Below are 25,216 nucleotides of genomic sequence, written 5' to 3'. Positions count from 1 at the left end.
GGGGAACGTCCAGCCCGAAGGCGGTATGAGGCCCACAAAATGATTTGGTTTGGCCCTCCCAAAGAAACCGCATCCCACAGGGGATTAAGAGGGTTCACTTAACTATGTACACTCGGGAAATTTCCGGGCAATCGTTGCCGACGATCGTCACCGGTGACGGATTAAACCAATCGGATTGGAAGTCATTATCCTCGGTTGCTGCCCACCGGTGGGCAGCTTCAATCAGAATTGCTCAGATTTGGGGCCAACGAGACGTTTTATTATTACGTTTGCAGTCTGACGGAAAAGTCTTCAACAACCACCATCCTGAATTTGACAATGCGGTCATTTTACGTTGCGTCATTCACACCAATAGGACCCCAATAGCACCGTGCATTAATTACGCATGAGGGCAAAATCCCAGCATGCAGCCACTACAACATCGAGCAAGCAAGAACCCTGATGAAGCAAGCAACAGACATCTAAAAACAAATTAAGAAATGGCACCAAAACAACAAAAAAGCACAAACAACATTTATCGCAACAGAGACATGGGTCGTCCGTGAGGTCTCAACAACATCAGTCACCAACTTCCAAACGAAGCCAAGAAACCTTCATAGGGAGGGAAGGGGTGGGGGTGTTAGTGGATTGGCCAAAAAGTTCACAGCAAAGGTGTTTTTCTTGGGTTAGATGGCATGAATATAAATGTGTTCACCCAGCACCGTCACCATCACCCGACACAGCCTATATATTTTATTTGACTTTTTCTTTTGCCAGGTAAGGCCCCACTACTGAGCTATATTAGTAGCTCCTTTTAAGACGTGACCTGGCTATCACAAATGACAGCAGCTCAACAGAGTAGTGGCTTATCATGCGGAAATGTATAGCAGTCAAAAACTCGTAACCAGTGGTTCATCTTAACCCGGGGTGCACGCACATCCTGGGGGAGTGGGATGCCCTTTCTGGCTGTGCGAGACATGGCCAGATTTTTATAGAAGGTAAATCATCGAAACGCAAATTAAGCACGGGCATATAAGTACACAACTGACTTTGTCTAATCAAACCTATGTATTTATTGACATACTTTTTTACGATTGGAGAACCAATGGGGTGCAAGGCTGCAGTAAAGGTTAAGAACCACTGCTCTCAACGCGTGATGTTGATTCTAAATGTGGGGGGAAAAACTGGAGGAACCGGAGAAAAATCCACGCGACCACCACAGGGAGAACATGCAAACTCCAATTATACAGCCATCAGGGTCGGAATCCAAATCACGACCTCCTGTATACCCCGAGAGGGAGGTAACATCTCATCACAGTGGCACCCGAGCAAGGTTTGTCACGTAAAAAAAACGTGCCAATTTTAGTACCAGAATTGTAAATGTTGTGGGTCTACTCTCCAACACACATCCGGTTGGTGAAGTAGTTAACTTAATTGGACAAGTTTGGTTTACATGACAAACGTTAATCATTGGCTGTCGGCTGGCGGCGGGTTTAAGGACAAATGTATATTTACGCGTTCTAACCCCAAAAACCCCTTTATTATGCAATATTGGTCGCAAAAGCCCTACTGCTTACTACTGCAGTAGAGCCCCTCTTAATGAGCACCCCTGTTAACGACTGATCGCTTAACGACGGGCCTCCATAGAGCCCAAACATGTAGTATATAGTGGAGTGTATAGTAGTGTAGTGTATAGTGTAGTGCCTCCGTAGAGCCCAACATGTAGTGTATAGTAGTGTATAGTGTAGTGTAGTGCCTCCATAGAGGCCAATGTGTTCGCTTACAGACCATTCCCTTGTTAACGACGGGCTGTTGTAGGTACAGTACATATTAATTAATGCATCGATTAACCGCGTTCCTTGTAATATTATGCGTTTATAATGTTAGTATCTTTACATATTAATATCCATTGTTGAAACATTATAAAGTACGGTTTTTTGGGTGAAAAAGGGGTAACTTTCGATGCTGGCGGAACAAATTGAGCCCTTAACGTGCATTTCCTATACTCACTTAACGACCAAATCACTTAACCGACCGGTCTCGTGGCACCAATTACTATCGTTCAGGAGGGATTATACTGTGTTGCTACGACGTGTTAAACTAGGCCAAAAAGTTACGACTAATTGACACCGAAAGTGATTACCTATTTTCAGCATATGCCTGGATGAAGAAAAAAGGGCCTTTAGTTTAGATTTAAATCGTAATAGTGATGATGATGGTGGCATCATCATGGAGTTGATGTCGGACATGGAGTGAAGGGGTTTGTGGGAGGAGGAGGGTATTCCGGACTGCGGGTGGGGGGGGGTGCATAAGAAATCTCGTCCACCAATGGTTTTAAGCTTTTTAGTTTTTCCGATCCGCGTCGTTTACACCCATTCCTTTTTGTTTTTGGTTCGTTCCAATTAAGACTTTGCATTCCTACCCGGAGATAACCCCTCTCCGTGCCATTGTTTCCGTCCATCTTCATTTACTTGCGCCTGTAGCACCGCACCGCGCCTCCGATCAACGGCACGGTTGGCGGCCACGGACGGCGCGCAAAGAAGTTCAACGTCGCGTACGTCGCAAGACTTTTCGGTCGTGTCAACCTTCCTTTCTTAAGGAGTCCCCCACAAGGTTTCTACCACGTAACCAACAACTCCACACTCGGGTTCTCGACAAGTCCGGCTCATTCGTCTCGTTGGTAATAATTCTTCTTCTCTTCCCCGACCTGTTGACTTTCCGGTGGCTTTAAATCTTTGAGTATCTTGCCATGTATTGACAAAGTAAAATCTTCTTCATCTTCCTCCTCTTCTATCCTTTGGTAGCGTCTCTGCATCGATGAACCACAACTCCCCCTTCTCTTCTCTCTTCTACGGCAAAGCCCCAAATCCCTACCCACCACTACAAAACTCAAGGTCGTCCAAAATGCCACACTGGCCAAACTTAAGACTGGCGCGTGAAAAACAGGGTCGCGTCCTCGACAATTTTCCCAAATCGAACTTATTTCGCAGCACCGTACGTAGCCTACCGCACTCATCGGAGGTTCGGGAAGGGAGGCGGGGACAACAAACTAAACACAACAGGCAGCAGTTCTAAAAAAATGAGTCTGTCAATCTAGATGATGATTTAAAAGTCGGTAGCTCCAAGTGGCTTCCTCATCGGAAGGAAGAGAGAGTTCCAGATGGCCGCGGAAGCAGCAGCATCTGCAAGCGGCTCGCGGTGATGATGCGGTAACCACCGTCTTTGTTCGACGGTTCGCCAGAAGCCGCCACTGCTGCTGCTGCTGCTGCGAGGACGACGACAAACTCTGCCGCCGTGACTTGCACCCAAGGCAGAACCTTCGGCCTACGTGCACCCCAGCTGCGCCTCACCACCAGGGCCCTCTTCAGGTTCCTGCTTCACACTCAACGGGGAGATGGACGAAGCTTGACCTCCGCTTTCTAGCTTCACTCCAGCGAGCGTCTCACAGCCGGTGCCTTCCTCGGCTTCTTGCTTCACGAGCGACCACGAGAGACCAGGATCCTCGCCGCAGGGTTCCACCTTCACGCCCGGCCACAGCTCGCAGCCTGAGCTCCCCTCCCACTCCTGCTTGACGACCACCGAGGAAACGGAAGCGTCTTCGGCTCCGCTTTCCACTTTAACCGCCAGGCGCGCCTCGATGCTGGCGTCTTCTCGACGTCCCTCCTCTTTTTCTTCCCCCTCGAGTGGTGAAGGGGTCGCCGCCGGGCTCTCGTCTTCGAGCATCACCTCGATCTCCCCGGGACGACTCGCCCCTCGGCCCCGCCGGTTCGGAGGAGCCGTCCCCTGCTCGCACGGCGGCGGTGCGGCGCCGGAGTCGTCGTTGCAACCTTGGCCGCGGCGGGAACGAAGGCCGCGCCTCTCCCTGGCGTGGACCCTCTGGTGGACGAGGAGGGCCCCCGACTGTTTGAACGCCTTCCCGCACACGGCGCACGTGTATGGCCTCTCCCTCGTGTGCACCCTCTTGTGCACGCGGAGGGCGCCCGACTCTGCGAAGGCCTTCCCGCATGCGCCGCACTCGTACGGCCGCTCCCGCGTGTGGATCCTCTGGTGGACGAGGAGGGAGCCCGACTGCGTGAACGCCTTGCCGCACACGTCGCACCCGTAGGGCCTCTCGCCCGCGTGGATCCGGGCATGCGTGCGCAGGGCCCCCGAGTCCGCGAACGCCCTGGCGCACACCGTGCACTTGTAGGGCCTCTCACCTGTGTGCGTCCGCTCGTGTATGCGCAGGGCGCCCGACTCGGCGAAGGCCTTGCCGCACGTTGTGCACGCGTACGGCCTCTCACCCGTGTGGGTCCGCTCGTGGACGAGAAGGGAGCCTGACTGAGCGAACGCCTTCTTGCAGACGGCGCACGCGTAGGGCCTCTCGCCCGTGTGCGTACGCTTGTGAATGTGGAAGCCGCCCGGGTGCGTGAACGTCTTGCCGCACACGTCGCACCTGTACGGCTTCTCGCCCGTGTGGATCCTCGTGTGCGTCGACAGGGTGCCCGGGTGGGCGAAGGCCTTGCCGCAGGTGGCGCACCTGAAGGGCTTCTCGCCCGTGTGGGTCCTGTGGTGGCTGCGCAGATGCTCCGCCCGCGTGAAGTCCATGCCGCAGACGCTGCACCGGTAGGGCTTCTCACCCATGTGGAACCTCTGGTGCGAGAGGAGAGCCTCTGGGCGGGCGAACGCCTTGCCGCATACGTCGCACTTGTGGGCCTCCCCGCCGCCGTGCGTCGCCTCCTGGTGGGCGCACAGATCCGCCGACCTCGCGAACGCCTCCCCGCACGCCCGGCACTCGAACGGTTTCTCCCCGACGTGCGTTCTCTGGTGACCGATCAGCGCGACCGGCTTGTCCGTCTCATACGGGCACAGGGGGCACCGGTACAGCACGGGCGCCGTGCGGCCCCTGTGGCGCTTCATGTGGTCATCGAGGGCGGGTGAGCTGACCACCACCCAGTTGCAGACCGGGCAGCAGATCCTCGTCCCTCCTCCTTCTCCTTGCTCGCTCATGTCTGCCTCGGCGGTGCTGGGGGGGGGGGGCAGGGAGTGGGAGCACAACAACAAAAAGGGGGGGGTAAAGAATTTGTGCCTCCGTCCTCCCGCGTTCACCGCCGTATCTCGAAGCGCGCGAGCTGGCCTCGGCGTTTTAATTTTATTTAGAGAGGTGCAGTAGCGACGGCAGCGCCATTGTTTTTTTACGAAGACGTCGTTGCTCGCCTGCCAGAGGAGCGTAGCGACACGACCGCCGCTCACTCTACGGTAGCTGGGAGCCGTGCCCCATCAGATCTGTCAAGAGACTCCACGAGGCGTACCCATCAGACGTTCATTGGCTGCGACAATTTCAGCTTGGGAGAAAATTCAGTCCCTTACCCGGTGTTGTTTTTTCTTTTTTAAATTCAAAAAAAAATGTTTTGCTTTTAACAGCTTTAGAATCTACCTGCCAACGGACCCGCTTCATCTCCTTCATCCACAGTGCCCTATAGACCTCCCTGTAGGCCAGCAGCGCCACATCGACGTCGCTCCCGAGGTGCACGCTCCTCTCCGCCAGCGGGTCAATTTCCGCAAACGAAAGACGGCCGCCTGGAACATCGCGAAGCACTCGGACAGCGCACGCATCGTCATCCGGCACCTTGGCGGCGGCGTCGTCAATTCTTCCTCTCCTTCCTCTTCCTCTCCTTTCTCTCCCTCTTCCTCCTCGTCATCCTCCTCCACCGACGGCTCCTCCTCGGGAGTCTCCGTGCAGCTACTCGATCAATTCCTCGCGCTCCGCCTCGGTGAGCTTGCGCGCGTGCGACTCCAGCAGGCGCTCCACGTCGCGCGCCTCCACGTCGGCGAAGCCCTTGCCGCCGACGCTCCGCGCCAGCCCCACGATCTTCCTCACCTCGTCGGCGACGCTCGCCACGGGGTCCCGCGCCAGCGCGTCGACGAGCCCCTCCAGGGTCCGCCGGGCGTAGCACGCCCGGAGCCGCGCGATCGTCCCCCGCTCCGGCGGCTCCAGGAGCGGCGCGGTGTTGGGCGGCAGGAAGGCGACGCCCCGGTGGGCGAAGCGGACGCCGCCCGGGCGCGCCGGCGAGCAGCCGAGCAGCAGCAGGGCCCCGAAGGGCAACCCCGGCGACCTGAGGTAGCCGCCGCGCCTCGGGCACGAAGCGGCGGCGGAGCCACTCGGCGAAGACGCGTGGCGTGACCCGCGCCCGCGCGTCGGCCCGCCACAGGACGGGCGGCCTCGCCACGAAGTCGCTCGACGCGTTCGCGCGCCCGGGCACGCGCTTCCAGCAGAGGGCCGCCTCGGCCGCGCAGAAGATCTGCTGGGGCGCGTTGCCGCCCGTGCAGACGATGCCGTCGAGACGAGCGCGGAACTACCCACACACTCGCCGTCGAGGACGACGTTCCGGAGGCCGAACCGCCTCTTGAAGTTCTCGAACCAGCCGCGGCTGGCGCCAAATCTTCTGGCGGCGGCGGCCGCGGTGGCGTCGGGGGCCGCGGTGGCGGCGGCGGCCTCTTCGCCACCTTGTCCACCCCGGCCGCGTCCCAGGTGGTTGTAGAGACGCTTTCTCGCGGATGGCACCGGCGCTCAGCGCCGCCCGCCGCCACGTCTCGTCCTCGATCCACACCCCGAGCGCCGCCTCGACACGCTCCACGAGGGGGTCACGAAGGGTGACGCGCGACACCTTGGCCCTGGCGGGCGCGCTCGCCCGCACGCTCGCCCTGATGCGCCCCTCCGACTTGCGGATCGAGTGCACGGTCGACTCGTTGACCCGTAGCGGCGGCCCACAGACGCGGCGCTCTCGCCGAGGGCCAGGCGGTCCAGGAGCTGCACCTTTTGCAGGAGGGTCATAACTCTGCGGGCCCTCTTCTTTGGGGGGTGGGGGTGGTGGGGGTCGCCGTCGCCACCGACGACATCACGCCGACTCAACTTACGCTTGGGTGCCATGGTTGCTCACGCACTCACTCACCCACCCGACCTCACCTGACCTTTCAAGGGGGGGGGGTATTAATAAGCAGTACACAGGGATGTGAATAATCGACGGTTTCATTGACTAACGACGACGGTGGTGGTTTGTTGTTTGTGATACGGAAGAAGAAAAAATAATCCCCACCCCTCTTCCGCGGAGTGAGACAAATCTCGAGGCGGGGGTGCAAAATGGCGACCAGCGCCCCACCCCCCACACTTACCCAGCCCCTCCACACTTATCCAGCCCCTCCCCACCCTGCACACCCCACCAACCCCTCCCATCCCACCCACTCCTCCAACCCCTCCCACCCCACCAACCCCGCCCACCCCTACCCACTTACCCCTCCCCACCCACCCACCCCGCTAACCGCTGCGCCACCGCTCCCCAGCGCTGTTACTCGAAACTCACCTTCTGATCTGCTGCTGCCGGAGTCGAGTTCACGGCCTTCGAGACACAGAGACAGATAAACACACAGACAGATAGACACACAGAAATACAGATTATATACACAGACAGACACACAGAGACAGATAGACAGAGACAGACACGCAGAGAGAGACACACAGAGCCCGAAACACAGATACGCAGGCACGCAGAGACAAACTCAAGAGGCAGACACGGAGATAGATTGACACGGACACGCAGAGGTCTCAGACACACGAGACAGAGAGACACTGAGACACAGAGAGACACTGAGACACACAGATACACAGAGAGACAGACACTGAGACACACAGATACAGAGAGACACTGAGACACACAGATACACAGAGAGGCACTGAGACACAGATACACAGAGAGACACTGAGAGAGACACAGAGAGACAGAAAGAGACACTGAGACACATACAGAGAGCGATCGAATAGACAAAGATGCCCCCCACACCCGTGTAGCCTTTAACAGACAGTCGGGGCAAGGGCTGTCAGTAGCGAGCCCGGCCGCCTTTGTCTCTCCGGAGAGACAAGCTCCTGGAGGCGGACAGCCTCCTCGCACAGGGACATCGATAGGCGATAGATGAACAAGAGATGGACTCACACAGACACATAGAGAGAGACAGACACAGAGAGACACACAGACAGAGAGAGACAGACACAGAGACACACAGACACAGAGAGACAGACACAGACACAAAGAGACACACAGACAGACACACACAGAGAGACACACAGAGACAGACAGAGAGACACACAGAGAGACACACAGAGAGAGAGACAGACACAGACAGACAAGAGAGAGACTCACATCGACACGATATAAACAGAGAATTGGCAGCCGGGAAGGGGGGGGGAGTCGTGACGTCACTTCCCGCGCGACTCCAAAACCCGGGCGTGACGTCAAATACTTGCAAAAGCCGCTGATGAAGGGGGGGGCGGTGGAAATATAAAAGTGACGTCATGTCACCAGCATCCTGCGCGCGCGACTTGCGAAAAACGTCACGTCGCCCCCGCATCCCCGGGGCCCCGCCGTGGTGTGTGTGACGTCACGTTAACCCACCACCCTCCTCCCACCCCCACCTCGATTTTTTGACGTCATCGTTCCAAGTCCGACGCCGCGGGAACAGAGGGTGAGGAGGGGTCCCGGGGGGGGACATCTTGTTAAGTTAAGCGTCGTCACTGGGGGAGAGACAAAGGCGGTCGGGCGTGGGTGGTGCTGGCCACCCCACCCCCTCGTGTACCATTCCGGCCTTCAGGTGCTCGCTAACAGCACTTGCCCCTACAGCCTGTCAAGGCTACACGGGGGATCTTTGTCTTTGTAGTAGTAGCAGTGAGTCGTTAAGCGTCGTCACTGGGGAGAGACAAAGGCGGCCGGGCGCGCGCCGGGGCCTTCGTAAAAGCACTTGCCCCGACATTCAGGCGAGGCTATACCGGGTGTGGTGTGTGGGTGGGCACCTTTGTCTTTGTGTGTGTTGGGGAGCGGTGGTGGTGTGGTAAGCGTCGTCACCGGGCGGGGGTGGTGCCGGCCACTCCACCCCCTCCCCCTCTGTGTGGCGGCCTTCATAGGCTCTGCTCGCTACTTACAGCACTTGCCCCAACAGTCTGTTGCAGGCTACACGGGGGATCTTTGTCTTTGTGCCTGGGAGCTGTCGCGAATTGGTTAACTCCACTACCCAGCCATACGCTCCACTACCCAGCTACACACTCCACTACCCACACACTCCACTACCCAGCCACTCAACTACCCACATACTCAACAACCCACACACTCCACTACCCAGCCACACGCTCCACTACCCAGCTACACACTCCACTACCCACACACTCCACTACCCAGCCACTCAACTACCCACATACTCAACTACCCACACACTCAACTACCCACATGCTCCACTACCCACACGCTCCACTACCCAGCCACTCACTCCACTACCCACACACTCCACTACCCAGCCACACGCTTCACTACCCAGCCACACGCTCCACTACCCACACACTCCACTACCCAGCCACTCAACTACCCACACACTCAACTACCCAGCCACACACTCCACTACCCAGCCACTCAACTACCCACATACTCAACTACCCACACACTCAACTACCCACATGCTCCACTACCCACACGCTCCACTACCCAGCCACTCACTCCACTACCCAGCCACACGCTCAACTACCCAGCCACACGCTCCACTACCCAGCCACACACTCCACTACCCACACACTCCACTACCCAGCCACTCAACTACCCACATACTCAACTACCCACACACTCAACGACCCACACGCTCCACTACCCACACGCTTCACTACCCAGCCACTCACTCCACTACCCAGCCACACGCTCAACTACCCAGCCACTCACTCCACTACCCACACACTCCACTACCCAGCTACACACTCCACTACCCACAAGACGCTCCACTACCCACACACTCCACTACCCAGCCACACACTCCACTACCCAAAAGACGCTCCACTACCCACACACTCAACTACCCAGCCACTCACTCCACTACCCAGCCACTCACTCCACTACCCAGCCACACACTCCACTACCCAGCAAGACGCTCCACTACCCACACACTCAACTACCCAGCCACTCAACTACCCACACGCTCCACTCTCCAGCCACACACTCCACTACCCAGCCTCACACTCCACTACCCACACACTCCACTACCCACACACTCCACTACCCAGCAACTCAACTACCCAGCCACACGCTCCACTACCCAGAAACCTTGAGATCCGGGACGAGCAGGACCTTACTACCCTCCATAATCCAGGTTTTTTTGGGGTTAGATCGCGTAAATATATCAATGTTGTGTCGTTAAACCCGCCACTACCCGACACAGCCAAATTAGTAAGGTTTGTCATGTCAACAGAGCGTGGCCAACTCGTTACTAGTACAGCACTAGTATATAGTGTAGTGTATAGTGTTTAGTGAAGTGTATAGTGTAGTGTATAGTGTAGTGTTTAGTGTAGTGTTTAGTGTAGTGTATAGTGTAGTGTATAGTGTTTAGTGAAGTGTATAGTGTAGTGTTTAGTGTAGTGTATAGTGTTTAGTGAAGTGTATAGTAGTGTATAGTGTAGTGTTTAGTGTATTGTATAGTGTAGTGTTTAGTGTAGTGTATAGTAGTGTATAGTGTAATGTATAGTAGAGTATAGTATAGTGTATATTAGTGTAGTGTGTAGTGTATCGTGTAGTATACTAGTACAGCACACCGGTTGTGTGTTGGAGAGCCAAGCCACAACATTTACAATCTGAGCACGACGTTTGGCCAGTAATTACGACTGGTTTCATCAGGGGACAGCCAGATTTGTACAGTCTTGTTGCAGTTGCTTTTCCTTAAATGGAGGGGGGGGACGAAACGAAACAGGAGGACTTCACAAATCTGGGGGCTTCCGAGGTACTTTATAAATCTTCATATCTCGACTAAAAACCTGTTTAAAAATGTCTCGCTCTCTTTGGTTATTTTCAAGCTGTCTTTTCCTCCCATGGTTGATGTTAACTCTTTCTGCCTTTTCGCGCACAGCGCCCCGACAATAATTACTTAAGGGTGCCTTAAAATATAAATTATTATTAATCTCCGTGTATCTCTGTCTTTCTGTGTCTCTCTGTGTATGTCTGTATATCTCTATCTGTGTGCCTGCCTGTGTATCTCTGTCTATCTGAGTGTCTATATCTGTGTCTGTCTCTGTGTGTATCTCTGGCTATCTGCGTGTCTATCTCTGTGTGCTCCAGTGACGAGCAAAGGAAAATGAGTGAAGAAGAAGGAGAGGAAGTGAAGCGGATCTGCTGCCCGGTCTGCAACTGGGTGGTGGTCAGCCTGCCCGCCCTGGAGGACCACATGAAGCGACACGCGGGCCGCACCGAACCCGTCGTGTACCAGTGCCCCCACTGCCCGTACAGCACGGACAATCTCAACGTCCTGATCGCCCACCAGGCGACGCACGACGCGGGGGAGTCCCACAAGTGCGCCGAGTGTGGCAAGGTGTTCGTCGACGCGGAGGTCTTCCGCGAGCACCAGGCGATGCATGACGAGGAGAAGCCGCACAAGTGCACCGCGTGCGGAGAGGCGTTCGCCCAGCCGGAGAGCCTTCTCGCGCACCAGAGGTGTCACGCGCGGGAGGCCCACTATCAGTGCACCGATTGCGGGATGGAGTTCACCCGGTCGGATTGCCTCCGCAGCCACCAGAGGACCCACACGGGGGAGAAGCCCTACCGGTGCGACGAGTGCGGCGTGACGTTCGCCTGGTCCGCGAGCCTCCTGTCGCACAAGAGGATCCACACGGGGGAGAAGCTCTACCACTGCACCGTCTGCGGCATGGAGTTTTCCCGCTCGGACTACCTGCGCAGCCACCAGCGGACGCACACGGGCGAGAAGCCGTACAAGTGCGCCGAGTGCGGCGACGCGTTCTCGCAGTCGGGCGCCCTCCTAGCGCACAAGAGGATCCACACGGGCGAGAAGCCGTACGCGTGCACCGAGTGCGGCAAGGCGTTCGCGCGCTCGGGAGCCCTCCTCACGCACACGAGGACCCACATGGAGGAGAAGCCGTACAAGTGCACCGTGTGCGAAAAGTCGTTCACCCGCTCGCAGTACCTTCGGAACCACCAGAGGACGCATACGGGCGAGAGGCCGTACGTGTGTGCCGTGTGCGGCAAGGATTTCAAAGAGCCAGTGACCCTGCGCAAGCACCACAGGATCCACACGGGCGAGAAACCGTATGCGTGCGCCGTGTGCGGGGACGCGTTTGCGTGGGCAGGAGCCCTTCGCACGCACAAGATGGTGCACACGGGCGAGAAGCCGTACGTGTGCGCCGTGTGCGGCAAGGCGTTCCAGCGGTCAGGAGCCCTCAATACGCACAGGAGGAGCCACGCGAAGGAAAAGCCATGAAAGTGAAGCATGCGTGTGGACGTACGCCCAGGTCACGGTGCTTGTCAAGTACCCGATGGCATCCAGACGGGGTTCCGTTACGCTGAAGCGGAAATCTTAAATGCAAAATTGAACCCAATAAAACGTGCGCTCTTCTGAATGCGTTCAACTCACGTTCACCCGCCAAGATTGATGTTAATCACGGACATGTAAGAAGAAGGCAACTTGAGGAAAAGGGTGAAAAAGCCGAGGGGAATACTGAGATGTCAAAAAGAGAGACATCTCCGGGGTGAAGAGGAGGATGAGAAAAAGACGAACCGCAGACCTCCGGACAAAGAGCACGGTCGGCGATGAGAGCGCACCACACTCACTGAAGCCGTAGCAGGTGTGGGTGAGCCGGGTGCCACGGTGGCGAGATGTTAACTACCTCGCCTGGTGTACAGGAGGTCGTGGGTTTGATCCCAACCCTAACGCCTGCTGTATATTTGGAGTTTGCGTGTTCTCCCCGTGGTTCCGTGGATTGTTTCCCCCCCCACGTTTAGAAAGACGCATTTAAGAGTCTTTGACTGCCGCTATAAATTGACACCTGATGAGCCACTTCATTGGGCTGTCATTTGTGGTCAGATCGCTTCTGAAAGACAGCGGGTACAGCTCAGTGGGCCTTACCTGGTAAAATAAAGAAGTTTTAGTTTCTTTGTTGAATGGATGTTAGGCAAACCAGGCGTGAGGTCACTCCTTGAACAGGATGGGGAGAATTGACCCGACGGTTGAGGCCAGAACCCCGGGGCCGTGCCGCTTGGTACTCCGTGGGGTCGAGTCCTGCTGGTCCCGGTACTTAATTCCTTGCCCCATGCAGGACCATCCCCCATTGTTCACAGCTCCCCATCATCTTCATCACCGCATCATCACGCGGCGCTTTCAGATGCGCTTCTGCGGCCGTCTGGAACGTTTCTTCCGATATTAGGAAGCCACTGGAGCTATGCACTTTTAAATCATCTAGATTGACGCAGTAATTTCTTTATAACTGATGTTTGTCTTTAGTTTGTTGCCCTTCCCTCACACCTCCGATGAACACGGTCGGCTACGCACGGCACGAAGGAAGTTCAACAAACAGGACATGCATCATCATCATCATCATCGTGAAATCTCGCCCTCCCTTCTAACCGCCACTCACACGGTTAACCAGTTCCATGACATCCTGTAACGTGTAAAGCATGCGCCGATACTTGGCGTTAGCATCGCGACCTTTGTGACCGCGGATTGCAACGCAAATCTCTACCGCCGCAGCCTGGCAGCTTATTTGGCCCTCGCTGCTGAAATAAATCAAATCCATCGATAGCTCCGGTGGTTTCCTACAGAGTTGGAATACATTGGCCACGTAAACACCCAGATTGTTCGGACGTTATAACACGCCTCCTCCTTCGCTGTGGTCATTCAAAGCGAAGGAGGGGAGGCGGGATCCACTGATTTAGATTCCGGCCACAGAACCACCGGTCGTCGGAATTGAAAAAACTGCCTGCAGTCATCAAAGCATCAAAATGATGAGACGGCACAACGTAGGATCAAAATCATCATCATCTTAAATAAATAAATCAACCCCTGGGCCAAGGTTATGGTTAAGATTATGGCCCATTGGCCAACACAGCCTGCTGTATGTGTCTGTGGGGAGCGGTGGTGCAACGGTGAGCGCGCCGTGCTGCGTACCCCGGCGACCCGAGTTTGATTCCCGCTCACGGCAAACACCACTGACGATTATCTAAAACGGTCCTGGGACTTCCCCTAGGTCGACTCAGCCTCAAAACGAGTACCTGATGCGGTGTGTAACCCACCCCCTCGTGTGCCGTGCCGGCCTTCATAGGTGCTCGCTAATAGCACTTGCCCCAACAGTCTGTTCAGGCTATATTGGGGATCTTTATGTAGTAAGTAAGCCTGAGCATTTCTTATCTTGCACTCTTATGAGTCTAGTCCGTCATGAACGTGCACTAATCGGACGTAGTAAGCTCTTTGGATCGACGCCGTTTTAAGTCTCTTGCAAAAACGTACTCAGGCTCAGGGATGGATCTTGAACGTGAGCTGGTAACCCGTTCGGGGTCTTGGGGCCGGAGACCCCGAAACTGCGCTGGCCGCATCGGTGCACCATGAGGTTCACGCGCGGCGGGTACAGCGGATTGCCGTGGGCTGCGGATACTGGATGGATTTTGGTCTGTTGAGACCGTCACGCGCCGATCGCCAAGAGAAGGACGGAGCGGATATACACAGGCTCCTGTAGACAGGCCGGCGCAGTTCGTACGCGGTCCTGTGTTACACAGGTAGCCAGTGTAGCTCTTTGTCCCATCGAAGTCGTAATCGGATCAAATGTTCCGCTTCAGAACTATCAGACGAGCTGACCTGAGCAGACGGAGGTGCGCCTGCGCTTGGCACATCCGAAGATTCCGTTGTGTGTCGTCCGCGCGACCGACGATAAAACGCGCAGATGAGCATGCCAGCTGCCTCGCCGGTCGGCGCACATAACAGGCGGCGGTGCAGTTGACGAAACCGACAGAAGCACCGTCCGGTGAAGTGCCTGATGTGAGCGGCGGATGTCAACTCGCTGTCGACAAGAATGCCGAGGCACTGTTGCCTTGTCCGGCACTCAAATGTCCCGGTAATTTTTTCTTGCGAGCTGACGGCGGGTCCCGAGTGTGATGAATTCGTCTTTTGTTCCCGTTCAACTTCGGACGGTTCGACGTTGGCACATGACATGAAGCGCCTAACGTGAGACACACAAATTGGTTTCCGAGCGGATGAAGAACTTTACATCATCGGCACATGGAATGCATGCCGATATGACGATGGGCGATGCGGATGGCAGTCACCGGTGTAGAGTTGAAAGAACACCGGGCCAAGTACACTGCCTTGTGGCTCACTGCATGTCACTGGTGACCTTCTAGACTGGTTTCCAGCAATTCCTCGAAGACTTATCATCTAAGATGCTGTGATCGACCGTCTCGAACGCAGCAGGCGGAGCAGCGTGACTTCGCCATAGTCAGCTGCCATAAACGTATCGCGCCGACTTGCAGGCTCGGGATGAGGCTGCTTTGTTCAAGAAAAGCCACGCGCCGACGTCGCATCTCCGCTAGTTGTCTTCGACGCGAGTGTCCGTTCCCAGGAGATTCGCCACAGAGCTGCACATCTTACTCGGCTGAGCAGAGCGCTCCGGGATTCTGCGGCTTCTTTGCGATGGACTCGGTGCCCATTCCATACTTTTGGTGAACATGCAAACAATACGTCAGAATTTCATGAACGATTCCTGTACCCAGTGCCCATGGTCCCAGAACTGCCTCCTGGCTCTTGCCTGGCCATCGTTCTACACTCTGGAGAAGAATCTCCTAGGCCCTGTCCCGGTTCCATCTGTGGCAAAAAAAAAAAACTTTTTGTCTTACTGTACGGTTGTTTTTGGATGTATGTTGTAAAGAAATTAGTTTTCAATCTTGATTTAAAAGTTCACAGCTCCAGTGGCTTGCTAATATCGGAAGGAGAGCGTTCCAGACGGCCGCAGAAGCGCATCTGAAATCGCCGTGTGATGCGGTGACCGCCTTTTGTTCGATGGCCAGCCATAAGCCGCCGCTGCGAGGATGACGGCTGGAGTTCGCGTGATGATGGTTTATGTTCCGGTTTCTGTACAGCATCTTAACTCGTTCCCATTTCCGAGACGTCTGCAAGTTGCAGGGTGTGGGGTAGTCCCCGTTCACCACCTAATCTCGGAGCGCATGAGCGGGCTCGGCGTTAGTTTCATTTAGAGAGGCGTGGCAGCAGCAGCGCCTCTGTATTTATCAAGGCGTCGTTACTCCCCGCGGAGAATCGTAGCGACACGACCACTGCCACTCCACGGTAGCTGGCGCCAAACTGTGCCACACGCCCTCCCGCATGGCCTTCAATTATCAAATTCTCATTGATCCTGCAGTGATGCCGTACACGTTCGTTAGTGAATCCTCTTCATCCCCTGTGGGACGCAAGGCCGCAATGAGTTCCCCCCACTTCTTCCTGTCCTTGGCAACATGTCGTGAGCCTCGCCCCCCAAGAGAGGTTGATTGCTGCCACCAGCTCATCCTTCACCGTCTCGGGCCAGGTGGTCTCGGGTCTCCCGGGTTTCCTTCTAACCTGGTGGTGTCCATCTACGGTCGTCATTTTTTTTGGTACGTGGGTCCCCTGGTCCATTCTGAGTTCGTGTCCGAGCCGTTCGAGTCGACGTCTCTAGATGTCTCGTGTGCGATATATTAGGACAACCGGTATTTTGTTCAGTTTAACACCTAGTAGGCTTTCGCTACCAATATCCATAATACAGGTTTTTTTGTTGTGTTAGATCGTGTAAATAAGGGTGCTTCAAAAAAAATGTGAACACTTCTGAGAATTTGCAACAATACCACAAGAAATGTGCCTCCGGGCTCTGGAGACCACCTGGAGAAGATTCCAGGCACGTTGTTGACAATGATGGCGAATGAGTGGAGATTCTTAGACTTTTTGTTATCGTGTTACAGTGTATTTTCCGTTCTTTTCCATTTAAGTGTTAAAAACATTTTTAAGCACCCTGTATATAAATGTGTCGTTAAACCGGCCACCACCCGACACGGCCAATTAGTAAGGTTTGTCACGTAAACAGAACGTGGCCAATTCGTCACTAGTACAGCACCGGTGTGTTGGAGAGCCAAGCCACAACATTTACAATCTGAGTACGACGTTTCGCCAGCAATTACAACAACTAGCTTCATCGGGCGGCAGAGAGATTTGTGGAGAAGTCCTCCTGTTTCGTTCCTTAAATAGAGGTGTAAACGTGATGACAACACTTGTGCGTTCTGCTTGTGCGAAGGGGGGGGGGGGATTCATGAATATATGACTGGGTATGCATTCCCGTTTGGGTTATATATATATGTTCTTTTGTTCAGTTTATATTTTGTTCACTTCGTTGTCATGGATTTTGCTCGGCCAGAATAATCCAGCAAGATTCTCCCAAGGCACCCGTTATGGAAGCACTCCCCATCATCTTCGTGTCGGCCTTGATGACAACTCTCCGAGCCACACGACCAGCGACGATTTAGGATGACGTACGTCATCGGAATGGCAAAGGGTTAAGATGCAGTCGTGTTTGGACACTTATATATGATCTGAATAATTTCGTTGTAATTCCCATGATTTAATAGTGTTAATTATGGAGGTACGATATGGGGACTTTGAATTAGAAGGATTAAGGCTAAGGTATTTTCCATGCTATATCAAGGCCGAGTGGTTTGAAGCAGTTATATTCTCTTGTGAATGAATATCGCTAGGCAGTGACAGTTTTGAGGCTCGCAAATCGTTCTTGTCACTGCTATGTGACTGTTGTTTATTAAGGGACTGACGCGAAGATAACTTTGTGAACATATTTTGGAATAAATTCTAAATGTACGTATGTTGAACTTCCTTCACACCATACGTAGCCAACCGTGCCCATCGGAGGTGCGGGACACGTTCACTCAGACACTGCAACCAGTACTACTACAAGGTGGTGCACTCCCTACTGCGGGTTGTAACCATGAGGTCACCTGGTACACGTTGACTCAGACACTGCAGCCTGTACTACTACTAGGTGATGCACTCCCTATTGCGGGTTGTTGTAACTGTAGTGAGTCCAACTGAGTCGCAGACGTTAACTTGGGAGCAACACTATTTATTCAACACAACAGCACGAACATAACACAACCTACGCTCGGGTCTCGAATGCCCATCTAACCACGCTACGGCATAACTAGACATGGTTCGCTATCCTGGTCCGGACCACAAGCTGGGTCCCGGACCGTGTGGCTAGAGGCTTCTCCCCGACGTGGATCTTCGAACACCAAGACTTGAAGAACCCCGAGCTTCTCACGGAGCTCTCGTTATATGCCCCAGGGCTGGGGCTGGCTCCGCCCTTAGCCCCGCCCACCTTCCAGGCTCCTCGGGCCCTTTCTCGAATGTTCCCGAGAGCTCTCCGGGACGTGACCGTCCCTCGGCCCCCGTCCACCGGTGGCCCCCCTCCAGTATCGTCCGGTCACATGACAACAGGTCAGCCAGAGCGTCGTGCCCCAGAGTAACCCTGGCTGGCTGACGCTCGCTCTCGTTCCCTCACTGGGAGCCGGCACCGCACACTGCTCGCGGTGCCTTCGCGCTAACCAGCGCTCACCCAACCACCGCTAGTGTTAGTACTGCAGCCCGCAACCCGGGCTGCCCGCAATGACAACATTACCGGCCGTGATTTTGCAAGTCCCAGCACCACACAGTGACAAGTACAGTCACTACATAACCATGAGGTCACCTGGTACAAGTTGACTCAGACACTGCAGCCTGTACTACTACAAGGTGATGCACTCCCTAGGGGCCGTCCATAAATGACGTCATGCACCTGGGGAGGGTCAGACATTTGTGACGATGTGTGACCACAAGTATTTTGGTTCATGCAGACATGATTCCTTGTAAAAGGTTTCAGTTTGGTGTTTTAACATCCTAACACCTGTTTTGTTGCCAGAAAAAAGGGGAAACCCTATTCTCGTAAACTAAATAGTTTATCAGTTAAAAAGGAAGGTGCGGATACAGAGAGACAGCCAAAAAATATAGTTTTTTGATAAGATTTACTTCATGGTATTTGTTACAGTCCAGTATTACATGCAAATGTACGACGTTGCCTCTTAATTCAACCGTAACACGTTGCACAACACCGACCGTGCGGGCATTTAAATATGGCGCTGTACATGACTTACGAACCGTGCAATGTTACAAACGGTGGGGGGGGGGGAGTCAGATGGAGCTCATGAAGGGGGTGGGCAGAGGGGTGACTCGGTGAAACCCGACATGTCACGGACGTTCGTGCATGCGCCTCTTCCCCCTGTTGCGAGAAACCGGAAGGGAGCTCAGTCTGCGAGCTGTGGCTGGGCATGAAGGTGGAACCCTGTGACGAAGATCCTGGCCTCTCATCCAGTCGCTCGGGAAGCTGCAAACCGAGGAAGGCGCCGGCTGTGAGACCCACGCGGGCGTGAAACTAAGTTCTCATGAGTCTAGACCAGTGGTTCTTCTTAACCTGGGGTGCGCATCACCCCCTGGGAGTCTACGTAGTTTTTACTTCACGTGTATCTGTTCAGAGCAAAAACTATTGACTCCACATTGTGTACCTTCACAGTTGTGCAGATGTGCTCGTGCTTTCGAATGGCCGTTGTATCGCGCGGCATTTTCTGAACATTTCTCTCTCGGTCAACTTCTCGAGTGTTTCATCTCCGTTCCACGGGACCTGCCCCCTCTGTGTAGCCCACATCCTCCATCCGTGCCACCAAATTAGCAAAGGTCCCAGTCGAGGACTCACTCTCACTCGACATGCTTGCTTGGAGCCTTCTCCTCCACTCTTCCCACGTAGACCTCAACATCTGTTCCCAAAGCAGAGGTTGGGCCTCCCGTGTGCAACCTTCACCCCAGCTGTGTCTCACAGCCGGGAGTTTCTTCCTGTTCCTGCTTCACGATTGAGAGGGGAACTGAAGAATCCTCCCCCCCGCCATGTTCTACCTTCACCCCTGGCCATATCTCAGAGCTGGCGATCCCTCCGCGCTCCCGCTTCACGATCGGCAGGGAGGCGGAAGGATCTTCACCGTCGCATTCCATCTTCACCCCTGGCCACGTCTCGAAGCTGAGAGTCTCTCCACCTTCTGATGTTAACGATGCCGAGGGGGTCGCCGAGGGAATCGCCGCAGGACCCTCGCCCCCGAGGCTCGGCACGACCTCCCCAGAGGCAGTCGCACCCTCGTGACACCCGGCCCTCCTGCGGGCACGGCGGCAGAGGGGGGGACGGGCCGGCGGCGTTGACGCATTCGAGTCCGCGCGGGCCCGCCGGCGCGCCCGGAGGCTCCCCGCCCTGGAGGAGGCCTTCCCGCGCGTGGGGCATGCGAAGGGCCTCCCGGCCGCATGCGTCCTCTTGTGCGCACGGAGGGTGCCCGAGTGCGTGAACGAGCTGCTGCACACGTCGCACGCGTAAGGCCTCTCGCCCGTGTGGGTGCGCTTGTGGATGCCCAGGGTGCCCGACTCGGAGAACGACTTGCCGCACGTGGGGCACGCGTATGGCCTCTCGCCCGTGTGCGTCCTCCTGTGTACGGACAGGGCTCCCGACTGGGCGAAGGACTTGCCGCACATGGCGCACCCGTAGGGCCTCTCGCCGGTGTGTGTCCTCGCGTGTATGACGAGGCCCCTCGACTGGGCGAATCGCTTCCCGCACGCCGCACACCCGTAGGGCTTCTCGCCCGTGTGGGTCCTCTCGTGGTTGAGGAGCGCCCCCGACTGCTTGAATGCCTTGCCGCACGTGGCGCAGCCGTACGGCTTCTTGCCAGTGTGGACCCGTTTGTGGGTGACGAGAGTGCCCGAACGCGCGAACGCCTTGCCACACACGGCGCACGCGTACGGCTTCTCGCCCGTGTGGATCCTCTGGTGGTTGAGGAGGTGGTGTGACTGAGTGAAGTCCACTCCGCAGACGTTGCAGTGGTAGGGCCTCACACCCGCGTGGATCCTGTCGTCCGGTGAGACGTCTCCTAGCGGTGGGGCGAACGCCTTCCCGCGTCGCGCCCGCTTCATGTGCACGCTTTGATGGGAGCAGAAGTCTCCAGAATTCGCGAAAACTTCATCGCACACCTTGCACTTGTAGGGCTTCTCGTCGGCGTGACTCCTCTGGTGGCTGATCAGGGTGGCCGCTTTGTCCGTGCTGTACGGGCAGTGGTGGCACTGGTACAGCACGGGCTCGGTCCGGCCCCTGTGCCGCTTCATGTGGTCCTCCAGGGCGGGCAGGCTGATCACCACCCATTTGCAGATTGGGCAGTAGATCTTCATCTCTCCTCCCTCGTTCATCGTTCCCGTCCTGGGACTGGGGCAAAAAGTGAGGCACACAAAGGAAAATTTATCTCCACCGCCCCTGTGAAGTATCGCGAACAAGTCGTGAAGCTAGAAACCACGGACACCGGTTGCTAACCGTCGAACAAAGACGGTGGTCGCCGCTGCATCGCGCGGCACTTTCAGATGCTGCTGCTTGTGGTGGCTGTCTGGAATGCTCTTCCCTACCGATATGAGGAAGCCACTGCGAGCTATGATGCACGTTTAAGTCATCATCTAGATTGACAAACTTGTTTCTTTTAAACTGCTGCTTGTTGTTGTGTTAAGATTATTGTCCTTCCCCCGCACCTCCGATTAGCACGGTTGGCTACGTACTGTTGCGAAAGAAGTTCTGCATTCTACACGACTACACACACTACTACATACTACACGACTACACACTACACTACAACATACTACTCTATCATACACTACACTACGATACACTACACCACTATACTACATTGAGAACTCATTTCTTTAAAACTGATTTTTGTGTTGAGTTTCTTGTCATTTCCCCGCACCTCTGGCTACTGTTATGTTGTGTTTTTGCTGCTTTGCCCAATCTTGATAAATCGGACAAAAAATAATGAATTTCCGTTTCGTGATCTGCTTACCTTTTGTTCAATTTTGCACTCCTATCATGGGTTTGTGTGTATCGTGTGTTTGTGTGTATCATGTTTGTGTGTATCGTGTGTTTGCCGCTGTAACTCGCCGATTCCCCGTGCCCATCCTAGAGATCTGTGAAAAAGAGCTTTACAGCTCATCAGAATCCTCTTCCCGCAGTCTAAATAAAGATTCTCATTCTGACTGAGATGACTGGCCGATGCACCGCCTGTGACCCCTATTGTGCCAACTTGCTGCATTTTAGTCACACTCCTGATTGCTTTAGTCGCACCCCCGACTGCTTGAATGCCTTGCCGTATGTGTCGCACCCGTAGGGTTTCTTGCCCATGTGGACCCGCTTGTGGGCGACGAGGGTGCCCGCGCGCGCGAACGCCTTGCCGCACACGGTGCACGCGTACGGCTTCTCGCCCGTGTGGATCCTCTCGTGGTTGAGGAGGTGATGCGACTGAGTGAAGTCCACTCCGCAGACGTTGCAGTGGTAGGGCCTCACACCCGCACGGATCCTCCCGTCCGGTGAGACGTCTCCTGGCGGTGGGGGGAATGCCTTCCCCCGTCGCGCTCGCTTGATGTGCACGCTCTGATGGGAGCAGAAGTCTCCCGAATTCGCGAAAACTTCCCCGCACACCCTGCACTTGTAGGGCTTCTCGTCGGCGTGGCTCCTCTGGTGGCCGATCAGAGTGGCCGCTTTATCCGTGCTGTATGGGCAGTGGGAGCACTGGTACAGCACGGGCTCGGTCAGGCCCTTGTGCCGCTTCATGTGGTCCTCCAGGGCGGGCAGGCTGATCACCACCCATTTGCAGATCGGGCAGTAGATCTTCATCTCTCCTCCCTCGTTCATCGTTCCCGTCCTGGGACTGGGGCAAAGAGTGAGGCACACGAAGGAAAATGAATCTCCCCTGCCCCATCCCTTTGAAGTATCGCAAACAAGGCGTGAAGCTAGAAACCACGGACACCGGTTGCTAACTGTAGAACAAAGGCAGTGGTCGCCGCTGCATCGCGTGGCGCTTTCAGATGCTGCTGCTGCTTGCGGCGGACGTCTGGAACGCTCTTCCTATCCGGTATGAGGAAGCCACTGGGAGCTACGATGCACTTTTAAATCATCGCCTAGATTGATAAACTAATTTCTTCAGAACTGCTGCTTGTTGTCGTGTAAAAATTTGTTGTCCTTCAACCCACACCTCCGATTAGCGCGGTTGGCCACTGATCCGTTGTTATTTTTGCTGCCTTACCCAATCTTGATAAATCGGACTTGAACAATTAATTTCCATTTTGCGACTTGCTTACCTTTTGTTTTATTTTGCACTCCTATCGTTTTTGTGTGTATGGTGTGTTTGGGTGTATCGTGTTTGTGTGTATCGTGTTTGAGTGTATCGTGTTTGTGTGTATCGTGTGTTTGTGTGTATCGTGTGTTTGTGTATATCGTGTGTTTGCTGGACATCTGTGGAAAAGAGCTTCATAGGTCATCGAATTCCTCCTCCTGCAGTCTGAATAAAGATTCTGATTCTCATTGAGATGACTGGCAGATGCACCGACTGTGCCCCCTATTGTGCAAACTTGCTGCGTTTTAGTCACCCAGCGCTCTGCTCGTTGTTGTGAGCGTTGCTCCTCTGCCCTCCGTTGTTGCTGGAGGGTGACTGCCTCCAACTGCCCAGTAGTAGCGTCCTTCACGAGCCTCCTCCACAGAGGCCGATCTTGACACCGCTGGTACCAGTCATCGTCAAGTCCACTCAGCTCCACATCATCCTGTACCACGTCACTCAATCTCTTCTCCAGCCCGTGCCGTGCCCGATATGGCCGAACAAAAGCTTTTTAGGCATGCGGTGGCTGGGCATGCGGGCTACATGACCCAGCCAATGCAGCCTTGGAGGAGCTCGCTGATGATAGGACTCTGTCCAGATCCTTCAAGGATTCGTGAGCTCCTCACACTGCGACTCAGACTACAGGTTAAACCCACGATGGATCGTGGGCAGGGCCGGCCTGCAAGTTGCAAACCGGCGCAGACACAACAACAACAAGAACCGCCATTCGCCACGAAGTGGCGGTGACGTCACCACGGCGCCTGTGCCAGGCTAGGTGCACTTTGAGGCCGTCACGTGAAATGTCGAAAATGATAAAGACCCCCCGTGTAGCCTTGCCAGACTGTAGGGGCAAGTGCTGTTAGCGAGCACCTACGGAAGGCCAGAGCGGCACACGAGGGGGTGGGTGGCCAGCACCACGCCCGGCCGCCTTTGTCTCTCCCCCAGTGGCGATGTTTACCACATACACAGCACCAGGCACACATTTGAGGCTGAGTCGACCTAGGGGAGAACCAGGACCGGTCCAGATAATCGTCACTGGCGGTGTTAGCCGTGAGCGGGAATCGAACTTGGGTCGCCGGGTTCGTAGCGCTAACCGCTGCACCACCGCTCCTCACAGGAGCAGGCGCACACACAAAGATAAAGATCCCCCAGGTAGCCTCACACAGGCTGCAGCCGCAAGTGCTGCTGTTAGTAGCGAGTAGCAGTACCTATGAAGGGGGTCGGTATCCAGCACCACGCCCGGCCGTCTTTGTCTCCCCCAGTGGCGATGTTGAACTTCACATCGCTACACGGAGGCCTCGACTCTCTGTATCTGTGCGTGACGTCACCCAACCCCGTGCGTGCGTGACGTCACTCACGCCACCCCCCGAGGCAGTGGTGACGTGACGTCACGCACATACGTGCTCGAGCATCTGACGTTACCCACACCGTGTTAACCTCCCCCCCACCCCACAGGATTGACGTCACGTGCTGGGGAGGGGCAGGTTGGGGTGACGTCACTCGCGTCTCCCAGCGACCCGGCACGGTTAGTGACGTGACGTCACGACGTCAAACGGGCGCGCGTATGCCGGGGGGGTCGATAGTGTAGGGTGACGTCACGAAGGGGCTGGATGCGAGTGATTTTTTTCTCTTACATCACACGGGTCTACCCCGTACTATATACTACCATAGACAAACCCAACATTAAATTATATACTGTATTACTATACACCACTCTATACCTTCGACTATAATATTACCCTAAGTATTATTCTACCCACCCTACTGTATACCACACTGCTGTATATTCACTAAACAATTACGATACTGTATATTACCTTATACATTGTATTAAGCATTACAATTTTATACTATTTATACAATCTGCTATACACTATACCATTGACCGTCGCGTGAAAGATACTAAGAGGAAGCAACGAAATATGTCAATGGGAGAGGTGGTAAAAGTTTAGCTGGAAGCATATATTTTTTGCGACATAGAATTGTAATGTATTACTTACTGTTAGTAGCTCAGCTTATTGGAGAGTATATTTAGTATACTGATGATACTATGTAGTTTATACTTAAGTTTTTTTACGTGGTGGTTTAGTAACTGCAGCTACATACTATTAACATTCCTTCCCTTTGTTAATGCTACCCCTATCCCCTCCCTTTAATGCTGCTAATCCTGAATAATG

General features: G+C 54.8%; 1 protein-coding gene across 1 annotated transcript; it reads right to left on the bottom strand.

Moving 5' to 3' along the window:
* Positions 1-499: 499 nt before the first annotated feature.
* LOC144948257 (uncharacterized) lies at positions 500-24,402 on the bottom strand. The gene is made up of 13 exons (XM_078877680.1): positions 24,248-24,402; positions 22,050-22,595; positions 19,676-21,109; positions 18,164-18,252; positions 14,269-14,412; positions 12,959-13,067; positions 11,701-12,204; positions 11,575-11,619; positions 11,183-11,448; positions 6,524-6,811; positions 5,751-6,465; positions 5,588-5,704; positions 500-4,984 (listed from the first exon to the last, which is right to left on the bottom strand). Exons 2-13 carry the CDS (start codon positions 22,577-22,579, stop codon positions 3,304-3,306), a joined length of 5,922 nt encoding a protein of 1,973 aa, XP_078733806.1. The 5' UTR covers positions 22,580-22,595; positions 24,248-24,402; the 3' UTR covers positions 500-3,303.
* Between the last annotated feature and the right edge of the window lie 814 nt (positions 24,403-25,216).

The sequence above is a fragment of the Lampetra fluviatilis genome, chromosome 48, assembly GCF_964198595.1.
Source record: "Lampetra fluviatilis chromosome 48, kcLamFluv1.1, whole genome shotgun sequence".
Classification (NCBI taxonomy): Eukaryota; Metazoa; Chordata; class Hyperoartia; order Petromyzontiformes; family Petromyzontidae; genus Lampetra; species Lampetra fluviatilis.
The sequence above is the reverse complement of the archived record's forward strand: the minus strand, read 5'-3'. Positions and strand labels throughout refer to the sequence as shown.